The sequence below is a fragment of the Dendrobates tinctorius genome, unplaced genomic scaffold, assembly GCF_039654945.1.
Source record: "Dendrobates tinctorius isolate UK_male_01 unplaced genomic scaffold, ASM3965494v1 ptg000003l, whole genome shotgun sequence".
NCBI classification, from domain to species: Eukaryota; Metazoa; Chordata; class Amphibia; order Anura; family Dendrobatidae; genus Dendrobates; species Dendrobates tinctorius.
This window is the reverse complement of record NW_027361671.1, coordinates 34,402,722-34,420,316: the sequence shown is the minus strand read 5'-3', so window position 1 is coordinate 34,420,316 and position 17,595 is coordinate 34,402,722. Positions and strand designations below refer to the sequence as shown.

At 47.7% G+C, this 17,595-nt stretch overlaps 1 protein-coding gene across 1 annotated transcript in view; it reads left to right on the top strand.

The window, feature by feature from the left end:
- Positions 1 to 8,368: 8,368 nt before the first annotated feature.
- The window catches only part of ST8SIA4 (ST8 alpha-N-acetyl-neuraminide alpha-2,8-sialyltransferase 4), a 291,424-nt gene continuing 282,197 nt past the window's right edge, over positions 8,369 to 17,595 (top strand). Inside the window, exon 1 of the mRNA XM_073545267.1 lies at positions 8,369 to 8,693. Within this exon, the coding sequence (XP_073401368.1) occupies positions 8,581 to 8,693 (113 nt within the window). The 5' untranslated portion in view covers positions 8,369 to 8,580. The remainder of the gene's footprint in view (positions 8,694 to 17,595) is intronic.

The following is a 17,595-nucleotide window of genomic DNA, read 5'->3' as shown; positions in this document are numbered from 1 at the left end:
CTCTGTCAGAGCTACAAGGAAATCCCCTATGACTCCTTCCACACCAGGGCTAAAACAGTGCTGCAAGGAACACTCTCCAGCTCCTTCCACCACCAAGGATGGTTGAAATGAACACTATCACCAACCCTGATTGCAACACCTGTGACTCTTTTATAGCAGAGCCAGCGTAATCACACCTGCATTAAAATCATGTGCACGTAACTAAAGAAACCAGAGTGCAATGACGCTCACCACCACTGGGGGCAAACTTAGAACAAATGACACCACAGTGCAGTAATCCTAGGAGAGTGAACCAACCTTCTCCCGCTGCGCAATCTGTCCTCCCGCCAAGTGTCCCGCTTTCCCGTGTGCCATCCCTTTTATTCCTGACACGCCCCCTACTGTCGAGTGCAAAGGTCTGTCTGGATCAGAAATCTTTCCCCTTGGCAACATTGGTGACAGCCCTGACAGTTCCGTAACCGGCGCAGGAGAGGTACCACCGGCCCGGTCCATCTTCCTACAACTGTCTGTCACACCTGACACACCCGTGGCTGGTTTATGTATCCATTATAGAATGGGCACATGTTCGACATGTATTCAATTTTTCTGTTCCTAGAATGCAGGTGTGAATAGAGATTTTGCCATCGTCGGTGCCTCTTCGTTCTCCTCACATGCTGCACATGCAAAATTGCTTCCACTTGCAGCATCGGACAGCACATAGTTCTGGCCTGTATGAATGAGAGTTCTCTGCAGTGCGAAGTTCTGCGGATCGTCCGCAGCATAGAGTAGAGGTGGCAGTGAGCGCTGCTCTGAAGCTCACACAATGAGCATTCTCTGCAAACAGTACTCAATCCAGGCGAGCAAGTACTCTCTGTCAAGGGATGATACACACAGCGGTTCCACCACAACAAGGATTCCAAGAACTCGAATTAGCATAGGCAAGTTTAGTAGTAAAGCTGAGTGTTATAGAGGGGCTACACTCCCTGTAATGCAGTAGGCTTAGTTTAAAATGTTAGTTTTGGGTTTATGGGAAGCTTATTTTAAGTGGCAAGTATGGCATGTTAACACAGATCTTAATATCTACAAAGTACTGAAATCCATTAAAAATTACCCACAAATGACCAACCTACTGTTATCATGGGAAATCTGTGTTGCAGTTCATACGGCTGTAGATATAAAAACCGCTACATTAATAGGGTATTCCCCTTGCAAGACCCTGTCCTAAGATGTAGTAGATGTAATAATAATATTAGCAAATAACTCCAATTAGAAATGTAGTATAGTTCTTCTGATTTGCTATATTGTTTCCCCCCCATGCAGGGCTTTGCATTTGCTTAGGTATCCATGGTTACAACCACTCGTATAGCGACAGTTATGTTAGTGGTTGTTAGCATGTATACCTAAGCTACTGCAATGCCCTGCACATGAGGACATAGCGAATCAGAAGAACTATACTACATTTCTAATTGGAGTTATTTGCTAATATTTTTATTACACCTAGTACATATTGGGATAGGACATTGGAGAGAAGAATACCGCGTTAAGGGTGATTTCACATTAGCGTTTTTGTGCGCAGCGTTTGCGTTGTCTGGGCGAGTGCGTCGTGTGGCACATGTTGCATTTTTCTGGCGCCAATTTTCAGTCTAAAAATGCATTGCGCACTCTTGCGCACGGAGTGAGGCAAAAAAACGCACAAAAGGCTATGGGAGCGCTTATGTGCGCAGTGACATGCGCACGACTGCGTTAGCGCGCGCTTGCGTTGTCTGAGCAGGGACTGTCTAGACCACCCCCCAAAAAAGATACATAAATATAGTGGGTGGGCATTGTTTTTACTTCACAATTCTACAGACTCTGGAGAGGACAGCACAGCTGTCGGACATGTAGTATACCAGCTAATGTTTTTTTGTTTTGTTTTGTTTTTAGCCCTGCGGTATGTAATTTTTTTTTTGTTGTAATTTTATTCTTGCAGAATTCAGGAGGATCATGCCATCAACCAGTGAGAATTCCCACAGTGGACAACCAAGTGAAGTGAGTACATTATCAACTGTTCGTAAGTATTCACTGTCACTTCTACACATGTGTAAAGTTTTTACTTTTTCTTCACAGAGCTCTTCAAGTGGTGATGAAAGACAGGAGCAGCCAACTCGGGGCCGAGCATCGGTGGCAACACGGCATGTAAGTTTTTTTTTTTTTAACCCCATGAGGAAGCCTGCAGCAGTGCCTGTGGCAGATCAGCGATCTGTCACATTGATTGGGATGTGACAGATCAGCGATCTGTCACATGACAGTTATGTCCCTCCTGTGACATTGTATGTGACAATGTAAAAAAAAATTGTTTAAAAAAAGGGTACAAATAATTTAAAACAAATAGCCATTATCGCCCCATCCGTAACGACCCGCCCTATAAAACTGTCCTGTTAGTTAACCCCTTTAGCGAACCCTGTAAAAAATAAAAAAAAACTAGCAAAAAGATAATGCTTTATTATCATACAAAAAGTGCAATAACGTGCAATCAAAAAGAGGAATATAAATAACCATGGTACCGCTGAAAACGAGATCTTGTCCCACAAAAAAAGAGCCGTCACACAGCATAATCAGCGAAAAAATAAAAAAGTTATAGCTCACAGAATCAAGTGATGCAAAAATAATTTTTTTTTATATAAAAATGTTTTAATTGCATAAAAGCGGCAAAACATAAGTAAACGACATAAATGAGGTATCGCTGTAACCGTACTGAACCAAAGAATAAAACTGCTTTATCAATTTTACCACACGCGGAACGGTGTACCCCCAAAAGAATTTCTGGAAATGATGGTTTTTGCTCATTCTGCGTCCCAAAAATTGTCATAAAAAGCGATCAAAAAATGTCACATGCCCAAAAATGATACCAATAAAAAACCGTCAACTCGTCATGCCGAAAATAAGACCTCACATGACTAGGTAGGTCCAAATATGGAAAAATTATAGCTGTCAAAATATGGTGATGCAAAAACTATTTTTACAATAAAAAGCGTCATTTATCGTGCGGCAGCTGTCAAAAATAGAAACCCGCTCTAAATAGTAAATCCAACCCCCCGTTATCACCTGTTACGGAAAAATGAAATGAATGCAATTTTACCACTCATGAAGTACAATATGTCACAAGAAAACAATGTCAGAATCACCAGTATCCATGGAAGCGTTCCAGAGTTATTACATCATAAAGGGACATTGGTCATAATTGTAAAAATTGGCCCGGGAATTAACATGCAAACCACCCTTGCGAGTAAATAGGTTAAACTATTATATCATTCAAACATTCATGTCTTTCTTTCAATTCTACTTTAGGTTCCACAGCGGGACGAGGAGGAGGTGAATAACGACCTCCTCATCACATCTGTCCATGAACGAGTTCCGTTGTGGGACAACCGTGATCCTCTGCATTCCGACGCCGTGGTGATACGGTGGCTGTGGAATGAGGTGGCCAAATCGCTGTGGGATGGATGGAACAATGCCTCAGCTAGGGGTCAAAAGGACTTTCGTAAGTATTGTGACAACGCTGCAGTGATAGAGTTGGCCGTGATCACACAACCGTGTGAGATGTGATGAACTCCTGCGAGTTTATTGCATCACATACGGTTGTTTTATCTTTGCCAAAATTGCTATTGTTAAATTGTTTTTTGTTTCCTTGCACAGTGAAGAAAGTAAAAACTAGATGGCGTTCCATGAAGGACCACTTCAATAGGGACCTGAGGCAGGAGGGCCAGGTTCGAAGCAGTGCTGGGGCAAGGACCAGGAAGTAAAGGTACCATTGTCTCCTCAGCTTCCTGAGACCGGTCCTTGCTCGCAGAGTGTAAATATTTTCTTGTTGGATTCCATTGTGTTGTGTTACCTAATCAGAATTTTTATATTCCACAGGAGTTGGCGAATTTAAAATTTAAATTTTTGTGTAGTAATGTTTCCTTTTCTTTTCACAGAACCCATAGCAGCACCTTAAAACCCAGACCGGCATCAGGATCGGTGCTTCATGAAACGCCATCGGACCCATCCCAGACATCCCACAGCGAAGGGGTAAGTAGGCCTGCATCACAGTCTGGAGAACCGGCAGCCGGTCGATCCGGTCTTCTCCTGTCCGAGTCCTCTGCCCCTCCTTTTTATGGCTCTTCCCACCAGCGGCAGCGGGGCTCAGACAGGCCACTCATGCCCGAGTTTGTACATTTGGGCACGGTCTTCCAGAATTGCTTCAAGGCGCTGGGTGACACAGTGCAAACTGGTTTTTCCAATGTCACCCGACGCCTTGAACAACTGGAAGTTGAGCTCCAGAGACCGACAAGACATTTCTTTAGTGCCATAGAGAAGGGCATGTCGGAAAACCTAACGCCGGAACTCCAGCTTACTGTGATGCAGGCCTGCAATGCAGCATATGTCAATGCAATGCAGCAGACTCGGTTCATGCAGCCACCACCAGCGGCAGCCTTTCCACCAGTACAACAGCTGTCAAGTCTAATACTGAGTTCTGCTGCATATCATTGTGCGTCCACCACCATGCCCACAGCCGCCCAACACCACTGCACCATGCCGGGTGCTGGGGACCGCCACTACACCGCTCCGTCGAGTCCTGCTCATGCAAGGACGTCTACCACCACCAGGCCAGCCCACCACACAGAGCAGACGCAGGGTCCTGCTCATATAAGGAGGTCCACCACCACCAGGCCAGCCCACCACACAGAGCAGACGCTGGGTCCTGGTCATGCGCGGAGGTCCACCACCACCAGGCCAGACCACAACTCCAAGCAGATGCAGGGTACATTGACCACACCCACCACCAGGCCGTGTACAAGCACCCAAACACAGCGGAGCCACCGGTCAAAAAAAGGAAAAGGAGAACTGTCCATGATTCTCCACCATCACCTCCTACACCATCACCCCCTCCAGCATCACCTGCCCCTTTGTCTTTACCTTCCCATGTTTCACCTCCCAATGTGTCAACCTCCAGTATCCCTGAAGTTCCAGCAAACATACTTGGCACCTCCCCTTCGCCAAACCCAAACGAATCTCCAACTTAGCAATCCCCCTTTTTCCCATAAATATCCACCTTAGTATCAGTCAACAACATAATTTTTACAAATAAATGTGTTTTTTTTTCCCCAACCAATGACTGTTCTTTGACTCTCCCATCGCCGTCAACACACCGTGTGCCGTATACACAAAAGATTTTTGACACCTCATATTTCCATGTCAGTTCCAATGTACAATATACTCCTCTACTTTTCTTTGTTTGCTCCGCAGGTTTAGGTATCTTTCATTGAGCTATGAGGTGTCCAAAACAACACAAAGAGGAGAGGAGTCAGGTCACCTTGCCAGTTGTCGGCTCTATTGCACTCAGGATAGTACATTTTTCTATAGTTATTTTTTTTAATATGTTATCAAAATTTCACATGTGGAGGTAAATTTCACCAGGTGTAATGAAACATAAAATGGAAAAATTTTTTTTAAAACAAAGTGTATTTTATTGGTATCAACATTACCAAAAATGGTGTTAGGTTTTTTATGAACAGTATAGAAAAGTAAATAATAAGCCCACAAACACTATACCATTTGATCTTGCCATGACAAACTCCCAACATCGGAAACAAAATAGGCCACAAATCTATCCCTCATTTTGTCCTATTTCAACTGTTGACCTCAGAGGGTGTTGCTGGTAATCTGGCAATGGGTTAGAAATAGGTTCATCAAGTCAAACGTTGGGTCGCTCTTTAGCCATTTTGTAGTTGTGGAGAACCACACACGCCTTGACCACCTCATCCACTGTTTCAATTTTTGGATTAATTGATGTTTGCAAAATGCGCCATTTTGAGACAAGGATACCAAAGGCGCACTCCACAGTTCTTCTTGCCCTGGACAGTCTGTAGTTAAAAATCCTTTTTGTATGGTCCAAGTCCCGACTGGAATATGGTTTAAGGAGATTGGCGCACATCTGAAAGGCCTCATCCCCAACCACAACAAACGGCATTGCAGGTCCTTCAGTGTTGGGAAGAGGTTGTGGCTGTGGGAAATTGAAATTATTCAGATATAATCGTTGACCTGTGTCTGAGTCTTTAAATGTTCTCGAATCATTAGCACATCCAAATGATCCGATGTCCATGGCCACAAAGCTGCAGTCTGCAGCGGCAATGGCCGTGAGCACTATTGAAAAATATTTTTTATAATTGAAGTACTGAGATCCAGTTCTTGCCGGTTTGGTAATCCGAATATGTTTGCCATCCACTGCTCCAATACAGTTGGGAAAATCACAAAATTCATGGAATTTTGCAGCTTTGTTCTTCCATATTTCCGTGGTGGGTACTGGTAAAAATTCACCACGAGGCCCTGAGGTAGAGGAAGCCCTGAGGCAGAGGATGCCTTGAGGTAGAGGAAGTCCTGAGGTAGAGGATGTCCTGAGGGGTAGAGGATGCCCTGAGGTAGAGGAAGCCATGAGGTAGAGGAAACCCTGAGGTAGAGGATGCCCTGAGGTAGTGGATGCCCTTAAGTAGAGAATGCCCTGAGGTAAAGCATGCCCCTGAGGCAGAGGATGCCCTGAAGTAGAGGATGCCCTGAGGGAGAGGATGCCCTGAGGTAGAGGAAGCCCTGAGGTAGAGGATGCCCTGAGGTAGAGGCTGCCCTGATATAGAAGATGCCCTGAGGTAGAGCATGCCCTGAAGTAGAGGATACCCTGAGGTAGAGGAAGCCCAGAGGTAGAGCATGCCCTGAGGGAGAGGATGCCTTGAGGTAGAGGAAGCCCTGAGGCAGAGGAAGCCCTGAGGTAGAGGATGCCCTTAAGTAGAGAATGCCCTGAGGTAGAGGATGCCCTGAGGTAGAGGATGCCCTGAAGAAGAGGATGCCCTGAGGAAGAGGATGCCCTGAGGGGTAGAGGATGCCCTGAGGTAGAGGAAGCCCTGAGGTAGATGATGCCCTGAGGTAGAGGATGCCCTTAAGTAGAGAATGCCCTGAGGTAGAGCATGCCCCTGAGGGAGAGGATGCCCTGAAGTAAGAGGATGCCCTGAGGGAGAGGATGCCCTGATGTAGAAGATGCCCTGAGGTAGAGCATGCCCTGAAGTAGAGGATGCCCTGAGATAGAGGAAGCCCAGAGGTAGAGCATGCCCGGAGGGAGAGGATGCCCTGAGGTAGAGGAAGCCCTGAGGCAGAGGAAGCCCTGAGGTAGAGGATGCCCATAGGTAGAGGATGCCCTCAGGGAGAGGATGCCCTGAGTTAGAGGATACCCTGAAACAGAGGATGCCCTGAGGTAGAGGATGCCCTGAGGTAGAGGATGGCCAGAGGTAGAGGATGCCCTGAGGGGTAGAGGATGCCCTGAGGTAGAGGACGCCCTGAGGTAGAGGACGCCCTGAGGTAGAGGATACCCAGAGGTAGAGGATGCCCTGAAGTAGAGGATGCCCTGAGGTAGAGGAAGCCCTGAGGTAGAGGATACCCTGAGGTAGAGGATGCCCTGAGGTAGAGGATGCCCTGAAGTAGAGGATGCCCTGAGGTAGAGGATACCCTGAGGTAGAGGATGCCCTGAAGTAGAGGATGCCCTGAGGTAGAGGACGCCCTGAAGTAGAGGATGCCCTGAGGTAGAGGATACCCTGAGGTAGAGTAGAGGATGCCCTGAGGTAGAGTAGAGGATGCCCTGAGGTAGAGGATACCCTGAGGTAGAGGATGCCCTGAAGTAGAGGATGCCCTGAGGTAGAGGATGCCCTGAAGTAGAGGATACCCTGAGGTAGAGGATGCCCTGAAGTAGAGGATGCCCTGAAGTAGAGGATGCCCTGAGGTAGAGGATGCCCTGAGGTAGAGGATGCCCTGAATTAGAGGATGCCCTGAGGTAGAGGATGCCCTGAGGTAGAGGATGCTAGGACAGCAATGGTAGGTAGCCCTCTTTATAAAGAAAGGTGTTGCAAGACATGTTTTGGGGGTATAGTGCCCCTAGAAGCCAATTAGTGATTTTATAATATGAAGAAACTCAGCACTCCAAGATATTCCCGTAAAAAACAGGCATATTTGTGCACTCCAAAAATAAGCAAAGCAGTACTGACATTTGAGTGAAAAATCGGGACCTTCCTCAGATTGGTGTCCTGCTGCTGGGAAGGAAACAGTTAACAGACCATTATCGGGCAATTTCTAAGAGACTTCGCTGGCCGCAGAGTTTTTAACACTCTCGCAGCCGGCGCGCCCGGCTCTCAGGTACTCGGTGAGGGGGGCAGCTGAGCCCCTCCAGCAGCAGAGCACAGCCCCGCTCCCCCACGATAGGTCCTTACTGTGACAGCTATCACGGTGTTGGCCACCTAATGACGTCACATATCGGGCGGCTCCGAAAGCTATCCCGACAGAAGGGGCGTGAGTACAGCCGGCTAGCGGGGCGGGCTGTGTCTGAGAAGTGAAGTGGGGAGGCTGCCGCTACTGCTGCTGCCGGTGATTGTGCGCACCGCGGCTGCAGCCACTCTATGCCTGAGCATCAGCTGCCCATCTCCGAGGAGGCTGCCGCTCGCGGGAGACCACAGCATCTCCTTCACCTGATTCCTCCTGCCATCTCTTATTACTACAAGGAGAACCTGAGGATCGGGAGCTCCTGCATGCCAGGGACGAGAAGACATGCGTGCTATAAGGAAGAGGTGGACGATCTGCACCATCAGTATCCTCCTGATCTTCTATAAGACCACAGAGATCGCCAGGACTGATGAGCACCAGGGTTCACCTCTCACTGGGTGAGTGCTCTGTGCCAGTGTGCCTGGCACCTGTGTGGCATCATGCCTGCTAACAAAGGGCAACTTTCCCTGTGCTGTCAGTGCTTTGTGTTGGTGGAGGCTGAGGATTTCCCAGGTTTCGCCATCAGAATGTGTCATTGTGTCAGTGCTGCTCTAAACCAGCAGCCCTGGTGGCAGATGTGCTTGCTTTGCTGGTGTCTTCCTGTTTTGCTCACTGCTTGGGTCCCTGGTGTGATCTTTAATAGTCTGCACACTTCCTCTAACTTTTTTTTTTCTGGTTTTCTGTATGACTGATCACACTTTTTTGTTCTATTATTTTCTTCTTTCACAAGTATTTTGTATATTAAGATGTTTTAAAATGTAACAACTTTTCATTCAATAGATCATTATAACAAAGGTCATTAAAAAAGTCACCAGATGATTTTGCAAATTACTATTATGACGATCAGACATTTTTTTGTCCCGTCATCACGGTGCCCTTAAGGTGAATAACGCTGAACACGCCGGTTATGGCTTTTTCTCATACAGTACAAGTCAATACATTTCCTCGTGTATGGAGAAATTGGATACATTAAAAAAAATATTGGATTTTAAGGATTTTTGGACCCCTCTGTCCAACTTCTCCCATGATATCCAGGCTCATCTTGCCTAGCAGAACAGTAATTGCTCGTAGAGTAATATCCCAGTATTTGGTGAGGGGACTTAGTTTGGATCGTGTTCCTCTCGCAGGTAATAATTAAAGGCTTTCAGTCTATAAGACTCTACGGTGATATTTCGTACGGCGTGTTTCGTGTTTCCCAGGGTTTTATAGTGTAGTGGATGTGTGCTGATCTACACAGTCTTTATATTGACAGACACAAAAGTGAATCTCCCGCTGACTGGGGCCGCAATAAAATGGGTACATTAGCTAAGTACTGTAATTTTCTATTGAACTAAAATGCAATGCTGCTATAAATCACCAACATATGATTGATTGTATCAGGAAAGAAAAATGTTGGATCACAACACTCTTTCTCCGGTTTTATCACTGCCATTAATATTGGAGAAGAGGAAAAATAAAGTGCGACGCTGAATCCTAATCCGGGGCCGCATAACCCAAAAATATGGATGAGCGTAAAGGGAAGGTCAGAGGAGTCAAGAGGTTAAAAAATAGGGGGCCTGACTAATAAAAGAAACCGGTACTCAGTGAATGGGTAAAAAGGCAAGACCAGAGAAAGGGAGAAGCACAAAGCCAGAAGAACATGTAGGCACAGACAAAGAAACATGCATAGAGAATGAGAGAAACAAAGAAATGGATAGACAAAGCAGCTGGCCATAAGGTGACCATATATAAATCAGGCCGGCCTTGGATATAGGCACTCCTGGGGATTTAGTGTTGGGAGACAAAGGAAGAAGACCCAAGGATATATAGAATCTGCCAGTAGAACAGGCAAGTCCATCAAGAAACCTACTGCGTGCTGCAAAAGTGGAAGCTCATAATACGGGTATATCACAACAGGCAGACAGTCGTTGTACAACATAATGGAGTAATCTTGTCTGAAAGAACGTGCAAGATAGGTGCGAGACATGTTGGCTGATATTCCGCGGAACTGTCAGTCTCTCAGGTCTCATTAATTTCCAGTCTTATTCAAAGAAAAGGCAAGTGTTCGAGGGGCTGTGGCCTGACACGGGCAGCAATCCGGTATCACGACAATGGGATTACTGTCATTAAGTCTTTAATTATCTATCCCCTCTCACTGATTTCCCCTCTGGGTTATAATAAGCTTATCCTAAGTCATGTGATTTGAATGGGGAAAAAAGCCCCCCACCTGCTCCAGTGGTAGAGAGGTCAACCATGCCCACGTCCCAGCCCCAAGAAGGTTTTTGTTACAATAATGAGGGGTGCACACGCGGTTCAGCCAGCGTCACCCTCCGTATTAATTAAGTTCAGCAATTACAAAGCTGCGGGTTGTGGCAGATCGGTTGTTCTCTAAGTCTAAAGCCTTCTGTTGTTCTTATGTGCTGAACACTATTCAAAGCTAAAGACCACAAATGTTCGGCTATAAAACTATACTACCTCTAAGGGACATTAGTATTTTAGAAAGAGTTCCATCTTCAGCCCATTACATTCCCCACTCCATACAGAACGAGGTTTGGATGTTCTCCAGGTTACTTCAGACATCATGATGCACATTTTTACCAATCCAGATTGTGACAATGGTAATTAGCACAACATTTCTGCATTCCACAAAAGTAATTAGGGCCACATTATGCAATTATGTAACATGCATATTGATAATCACAGTCATGTTTTCTATTTTTTTTTTCCTTCCTAAGGAAACATTATATGATGTGTTTTTGTTTGTCCTCGACTAGAAAAACACATCTGTGTCCTGCTGTAGGAAGTCTGCTTAAATCTGCGCCACGATCATTGTCTTCTTCTAGTGATGGAAGTAACTAATGTGAGGCTTGATTTCTGTTTTCAGAAACTTGGCTGGAACTTAGCGTTCGTAAAGTTTCGCTGTTTAAAATTTTAACGTGGGCAGTGTATTATTCTGGGGAGAAGGCAGAATACTAATTATTTAATTCCAGGGAATATGAAACCATTTACTGTTATTGTTTTGAGGAGGTGAAATTGGTTTTCCAATATTTCTACTTTGGCACACCTTATGAAACTGCTTGATGGTTCAATATTTTTCTACAGTTGTCTTTATATAAGATCTGTATATGAAATGTCAGCAAAAATGATATAGATTTTTGTTGTTGTTGTAGTCAGGGCCAGTAAGGCAATGACTCTTTATGCAGAATGTTTTAATATTGCTGGATTAACTGAATTTTCAGATTTTGCATGGCGATTCCTTATAAAGTTTTCATCTTAATTAGGACAACCGCACACTCAAATTGTGTAGAGATTTCACTTGTTCTCTGCTTCATTTGTGATTTCTGACTACCTGATAATTGATAGTTGATAGTTATCAATGGGTGCATATATTCAAGAGTTCACAAGTAGTCATGAGTGAACTTGCTCAGATAACGTCTTATCCGAGCATGCTTGGGTGTTATCCGAGTATGTTGGATGTGCTCGGCTAATATATTGGACTCCATGTGTCTGCATGTTTTGCTATGCTTTGTAAGAGCTTTTGTGGTACCCCTGAGGCTCAGTCGCCACAGAGATACTGCACCTCCTCCTGAGGTGTGGTGTCCCACCATCCAGGTAAGGTGGAAACTCCTGACCACGCTCCAACACCTGCACCCCACACCACAAAGTAGTGTAGCAAAACACCTTTGTCGGCTCCCTGCTTGGAGTATAGCAAAGCACCCATTGGTGGCTCCCTGCTTGGAATATGAAACATGCTGGGAGGTGGGTGGAGTTAGATTACATTTCAAGGAGCGGGAAGAGTTTAAGTTAGTTAGTCAGTAGTTGGTTGGAGAGAGAAGAAGATCCCTAGAGAGAGGGATAGATGGATGGAAGTGCTGCAACAGACTCCAGTGATCTGGGTCTGCTTGCACGGGAAAGGGAGAAAGAGAGCAACATAGACTGAAAGCCTGACTCTCCATAGAAAGAAAGAATTAGTATGGAACGTGAGGAGTAAAAGAGAACAGAGGACGTGGGTAAGACGAGAACTCTTCCTAGAAGTTCTAAGCGCAAGGCCGGGGCCCGGTCCCCGAGGTTGTACGGATACTAATGGTCCTGCAGCAGACACCGGAGGAATAGAAGTAGTGACCACTTTATTCCCACACAAGACTTAGGGGCACAACAGCAACTGGATAGTGAGCCAGGACATAGTAGCAAGGAGTCCCCGAAGCAGGCTACAGCTGTCTGCCATACAAGTAGAGTTCATAGGAACATCAGACAGGAGGAACTCCAGTGTAACTCAGTACTAGGAGTACTTCATCTACAGGCGCTATAAGAGGAGACGTTCAGAAAGGCACAAGTTGACGGATTGTTGGAAATGAGTATTCCATCTGGCCTGGGGGTTGACTGAGTCCCAGACCCGGAGGACATGGCACGGAAGTGGGCACCTGTTTGTACAACAGACTGTGAGTAAAGCTTTGGAACTACATGCCCTGGTGTCCTCCACTTATTCCAGCGTCAACCTGCCCCGCACTGCTACATCCCCTGCGCCTGACACTACACCACCTAAGTGTCACCATATCTACTTTGCCCTGGGACAACAGCCCTGCCTGTGGAGGGCTATACCATCACTGCTGCACCACACCATCTGTCCCAGAGGATCTGTCTGCAGCGTCGGCCTAACATCTACATTGCCGAACACCGCAGGTGGCGTCATGACTTATTCATTCACACTGAACTCACACTGAACATTTACAGTGGGCGCCCAGGGCCACGGGCCAGATCACAGCTACTGTGACAATTTCCATTGAGATCCACTGGGCCCGGTACCGAGTACTCCACAGCCATGGGTGTGAGGGGCGTCCCAACTTGGCGTCACGAACAGGATGACGAGACCTGATGCCATCAGGTTCTGTGTGCCTACGATTTATTGAACTTAAAAGTTTGTGGAGATATGCCGAAGACCCTATTTGATAGACTGTAAAATGAACGCTAAAAATGGCTGCTGGCGCGGTGAAGAAGGGCGTGACAACATGGGTGGTCCTAAGAAAAGACCGCAAACTGTTTTGGGCCTCCCCTGTCTAAACTTCTGTGTAACTGCAACATGGCCCACCCCCCGAGGGGTTTGTGTACTGGCTTGGTATGGAGGAGTAGGAAAAAGATGCCGCCCTCAGAAGGAGGGGCGAAGGCCAGTGGTGGGAAAAGAGCTCAGACAGGAAGAAGAATGCAAGAACTCCATCTTAGAAGGAGAAGGGGGAGGCCTGTAGCGCGCGCGGAAGTTGAGTCGGATCTCCCTGGTGCCATGGCTGAAGGCTCCGACCCCGTCTCCGGGATGAACCGCCAACAGCTGGAGGACGAAATAACCCAGCTGACGTGCCGTCTGCGACTGAGGCAGGATGCCTTACGCAGGTTGAGTGGGCAGCACGCCCAGGAGGGGCCTTCACCACCTGCACCTCTGGACCCGGTACCATTCCAGTTGGTACCTGCTGTTACAGCTGTCACCCCGGTACCTTCACCAATGGTACCTGTCACCGCAGGACAGGACTGTCCTCAGGCAGCGCAAGTATACACCTCCACGCTGTCCATACGGCTGGTCGCGGCCTGTCTGGATGAGTCACCAGAGACCCCGGGAGCTGAGGCCATGCTCCCGCCCGGACCTGGCACGGCTGCACAGGTCTCACCGGAGGCCCCTGCGGACCTGGAGCCACCATCTGCTCCACCACCGTTGGCACCCGGACCAGCCATTCCGGTGGATATCCCTGCAGCTGCCCACCATCTCAAGCCTGCACCGGAACACTGCCAGGAGGCCCCAGGTATGTCCACCGCCCCTGCACCTGGGAAGGCCCTGGGGTGTACGCCCGTGGCAGCGTCAGGACAGGTGCTGGACCTAGTCTGGGACTGGGACGCTGAAACCTGGGGGGAGACATCCGAACCCCCGGCGGCGGCACCCTTGCCCACCATGGGTAAAAGCAGGTCCCGGGAGGAGGAAGAGGAGACGGAGTCATATTGTCAGCAGACCCTCCGCCAACTGGCAGCAGAGCAGAGGGAGAGGGAACAGCGGAGACTGGCTGTGTTGGGTCCTGATCTGGACTGGAAGAAGAAAGTCCGTGCTGGTCATTATGGTCCCCGGGATGCAGCTGGATGGGGGCAAGTCCTAAATGTGAACCACGAGAGAGGCTTCGGGTTCATTGCAGACCCCAAAAGGGGTCCCGGTCCCCGAGGTTGTACGGATACTAATGGTCCTGCAGCAGATACCGGAGGAATAGAAGTAGTGACCACTTTATTCCCACACAAGACTTGGGGGCACAACAGCAACTGGATAGTGAGCCGGGACATAGTAGCAAGGAGTCCCCGAAGCAGGCTACAGCTGTCTGCCATACAAGTAGAGTTCATAGGAATATCAGACAGGAGGAACACCAGTGTAACTCAGTACTAGGAGTACTTCATCTAAAGGCGCTATAAGAGGAGACGTTCAGAAAGGCACAAGTTGGCGGATTGTTGGAAAGGAGTATTCCATCTGGCCTGGGGGTTGACTGAGTCCCAGACCCGGAGGACACGGCACGGAAGCGGGCATCTGTTTGTACAACAGACTGTGAGTAAAGCTTTGGAACTACATGCCCTAGTGTCCTCCACTTATTCCAGCGTCAACCTGCCCGGCACTGCTACATCCCCTGCGCCTGACACTACACCACCTAAGTGTCACCATATCTACTCTGCCCTGGGACAACAGCCCTGCCTGTGGAGGGCTATACCATCACTGCTGCACCACACCATCTGTCCCAGAGGATTTGTCTGCAGCGTCGGCCTAACATCTACATTGCCGAACACCACAGGTGGCGTCACAACTTATTCATTCACACTGAACATTTACAATGGGTGCCCAGGGCCACGGGCCGGGTCACAGCTACCGTGACAACTTCCATTGAGATCCACCGGTACCGAGTACTCCACAGCCCTGGGTGTGAGGGGCATCCCACTTTTATCTTACATAGTGCACAGTTAGTTTTAATGTATCTCGGTCTCTAGTGTTTGCCCCGACTCTAGCCAAATTTGTGCAGTAGTGACATTCCAGGAGAGGAATCCCAGTTGACTTTCTCCAACCTATTGATTGGTATGCAGTAATTAGCTGCTATATTTCTTCCCCTTTCTCTCATCTCCTCTCAGGGTTTTTAGAAGTCTTGTAGAATCACTATCTACCTGATCCAAACATTGGCAGTTTCCAGGGCAGTTCTAATCAGGACTCTCTTTCTTGAGCTAAGGCTAGTTTCACACTAGTGTTCTTGGGCGCAGCGCAGGGCCACCGCTAACCCCACCCCCGGCCATGCCCCCTCCGGTCAGTTCCTCCTCTGATCGCATGAGGTTGCATGCGATTAGCGTATCCTATATTTAGTGTTGGATACGCTGACCGTGCGCTGGTCTGATTTTGCTGGCGCTGCGCCCAACGCACAAAAATGTGCTGTGTTGCATTTTTGTGCTCTGGGCGAAACGCCAAAAGGGCACAGCGTCAGCAAAATCAGACCAGCGCACGGTCAGCGCACGATCAGCGTATCCAACGCTAAATATAGGATACGCTGATCGCATGCAGCCTCGTGATCAGAGGAGGAACTGACCGGAGGGGGCACGGCCAGGGGCGGGGTTTAGCGGTGGCCAGAGAACGCTAGTGTGAAACTAGCCTAAGCGCTTGTTCAACGGAACTCTGGAGGGAAGATCGGCACTACTGCTCCTAAAGTGTATGTGCTTGAGGTAAGGACCGCAGTCCTCACTTAATACATATTGAAATCTCAGCACCAAAATTATGATAGAGAGAGAAGATCTTGATGCAATAAGTGAATATTTTATTTTGATACGGCAAGAAAAGGACCAAGACCATTAGGAAATACATCTTAGGATAGCCCCGTTCCCACAATGGTGCAGGGAATGCATCACACCTCAAAACCTTGAATACCTAATCAATTTTTTAGAAAACATATGGGGAGCTCAATACCAGGTTATGAATTCAGGAATGGTAGTGAAACTGTGATGAAAAAAGATGGCATAATAACTTGGCACATGTGGCAAAGCAGGAAATGGGAACCTTTTTTTTCTGCCAAGGGCTATTTGGACATTCATACCATTCTTTGAGGGCCATACAAAGTTATCAACTAAAAAGTATCCCTCTATATTTGCTCAAACATTTAATATATCACAGGAGATATGTGGCTGCAGTATAGATATCACAAGAGATATAGGGCTGCGATATAGGCATCACAGGAGACATGGGGCTGCGGTATAGGCATAATAGGAGACATGGGGCTGCGGTATAGGCATAATAGGAGACATGGGGCTGCGGTATAGGCATCACAAGAGACATAGGGCTGCGGTATAGGCATCACAGGAGACATGGGGCTGCGGTATAGGCATAATAGGAGACATGGGGCTGCGGTATAGGCATCACAAGAGACATAGGGCTGCGGTATAGGCATCACAGGAGACATAGGGCTGCGGTATAGGCATCACAGGAGACATGGGGCTGTGGTATAAGCATCAGAGGAGACATGGGGGAGCAGTATATATATCACAGTAGACACTGGGGCTGAGGTACATACATCACAAAAGACGTGTGACTGAGGTATATACATTACAGGAGACGTTGGGGCAGTAGTATATATATCATAGGAGACATGTGTCTGAGGTGTATATACATCACAGGAGTCATGGGGTTGTGGTTAAGACATCACAGGAGACATGTAACTGAGGTATATACATCACAGGAGACATGTGGCTGTGGTATAGACATCACAAGAGACATGTAACTGAGGACATGGGGCTGCGGTATTTAAATCACAGTAGACATGTGACTAAGGTATATACATCACAGGAGACATGGGGCTGCGGTATAGACATTACAGGAGACATGCAACTGAGGTATATACATCACAGGAGACATGGGGCTGCGCAGTGGCGGATTAAGTGGACTATGGGCCCGGGGCTGTTCATAAAACCTGGGCCCCTGTACCCCCCTTCCCACCTGAGCGCTGCGGTCCCCGTGCGGGAATTGACAGCCGTACGGACCGCAGCACTTGGTTTGCTGCGGGTCCATACGGAAAACCCGCCACCATTCCACCACGTGTGGACATGGCCTAAAAAGACGTTGCACATAAGCTGTAGGCCTACGGCCAATACGCACAAAATCGCCCAACGTGATCCTGGCCATAGGGGATCCACTTTAATGTCCCCACTTTAATTTGAAGTCCCCTTACTTCATCCATTGCAGTCCCCTATCACCCACTCACTTCATCTGCAGTGCCGCTTCATCATTTGCAGCCCCTTATCCCCCCTTCCATTTTATCATGTGCAGTCCCCTTCCCC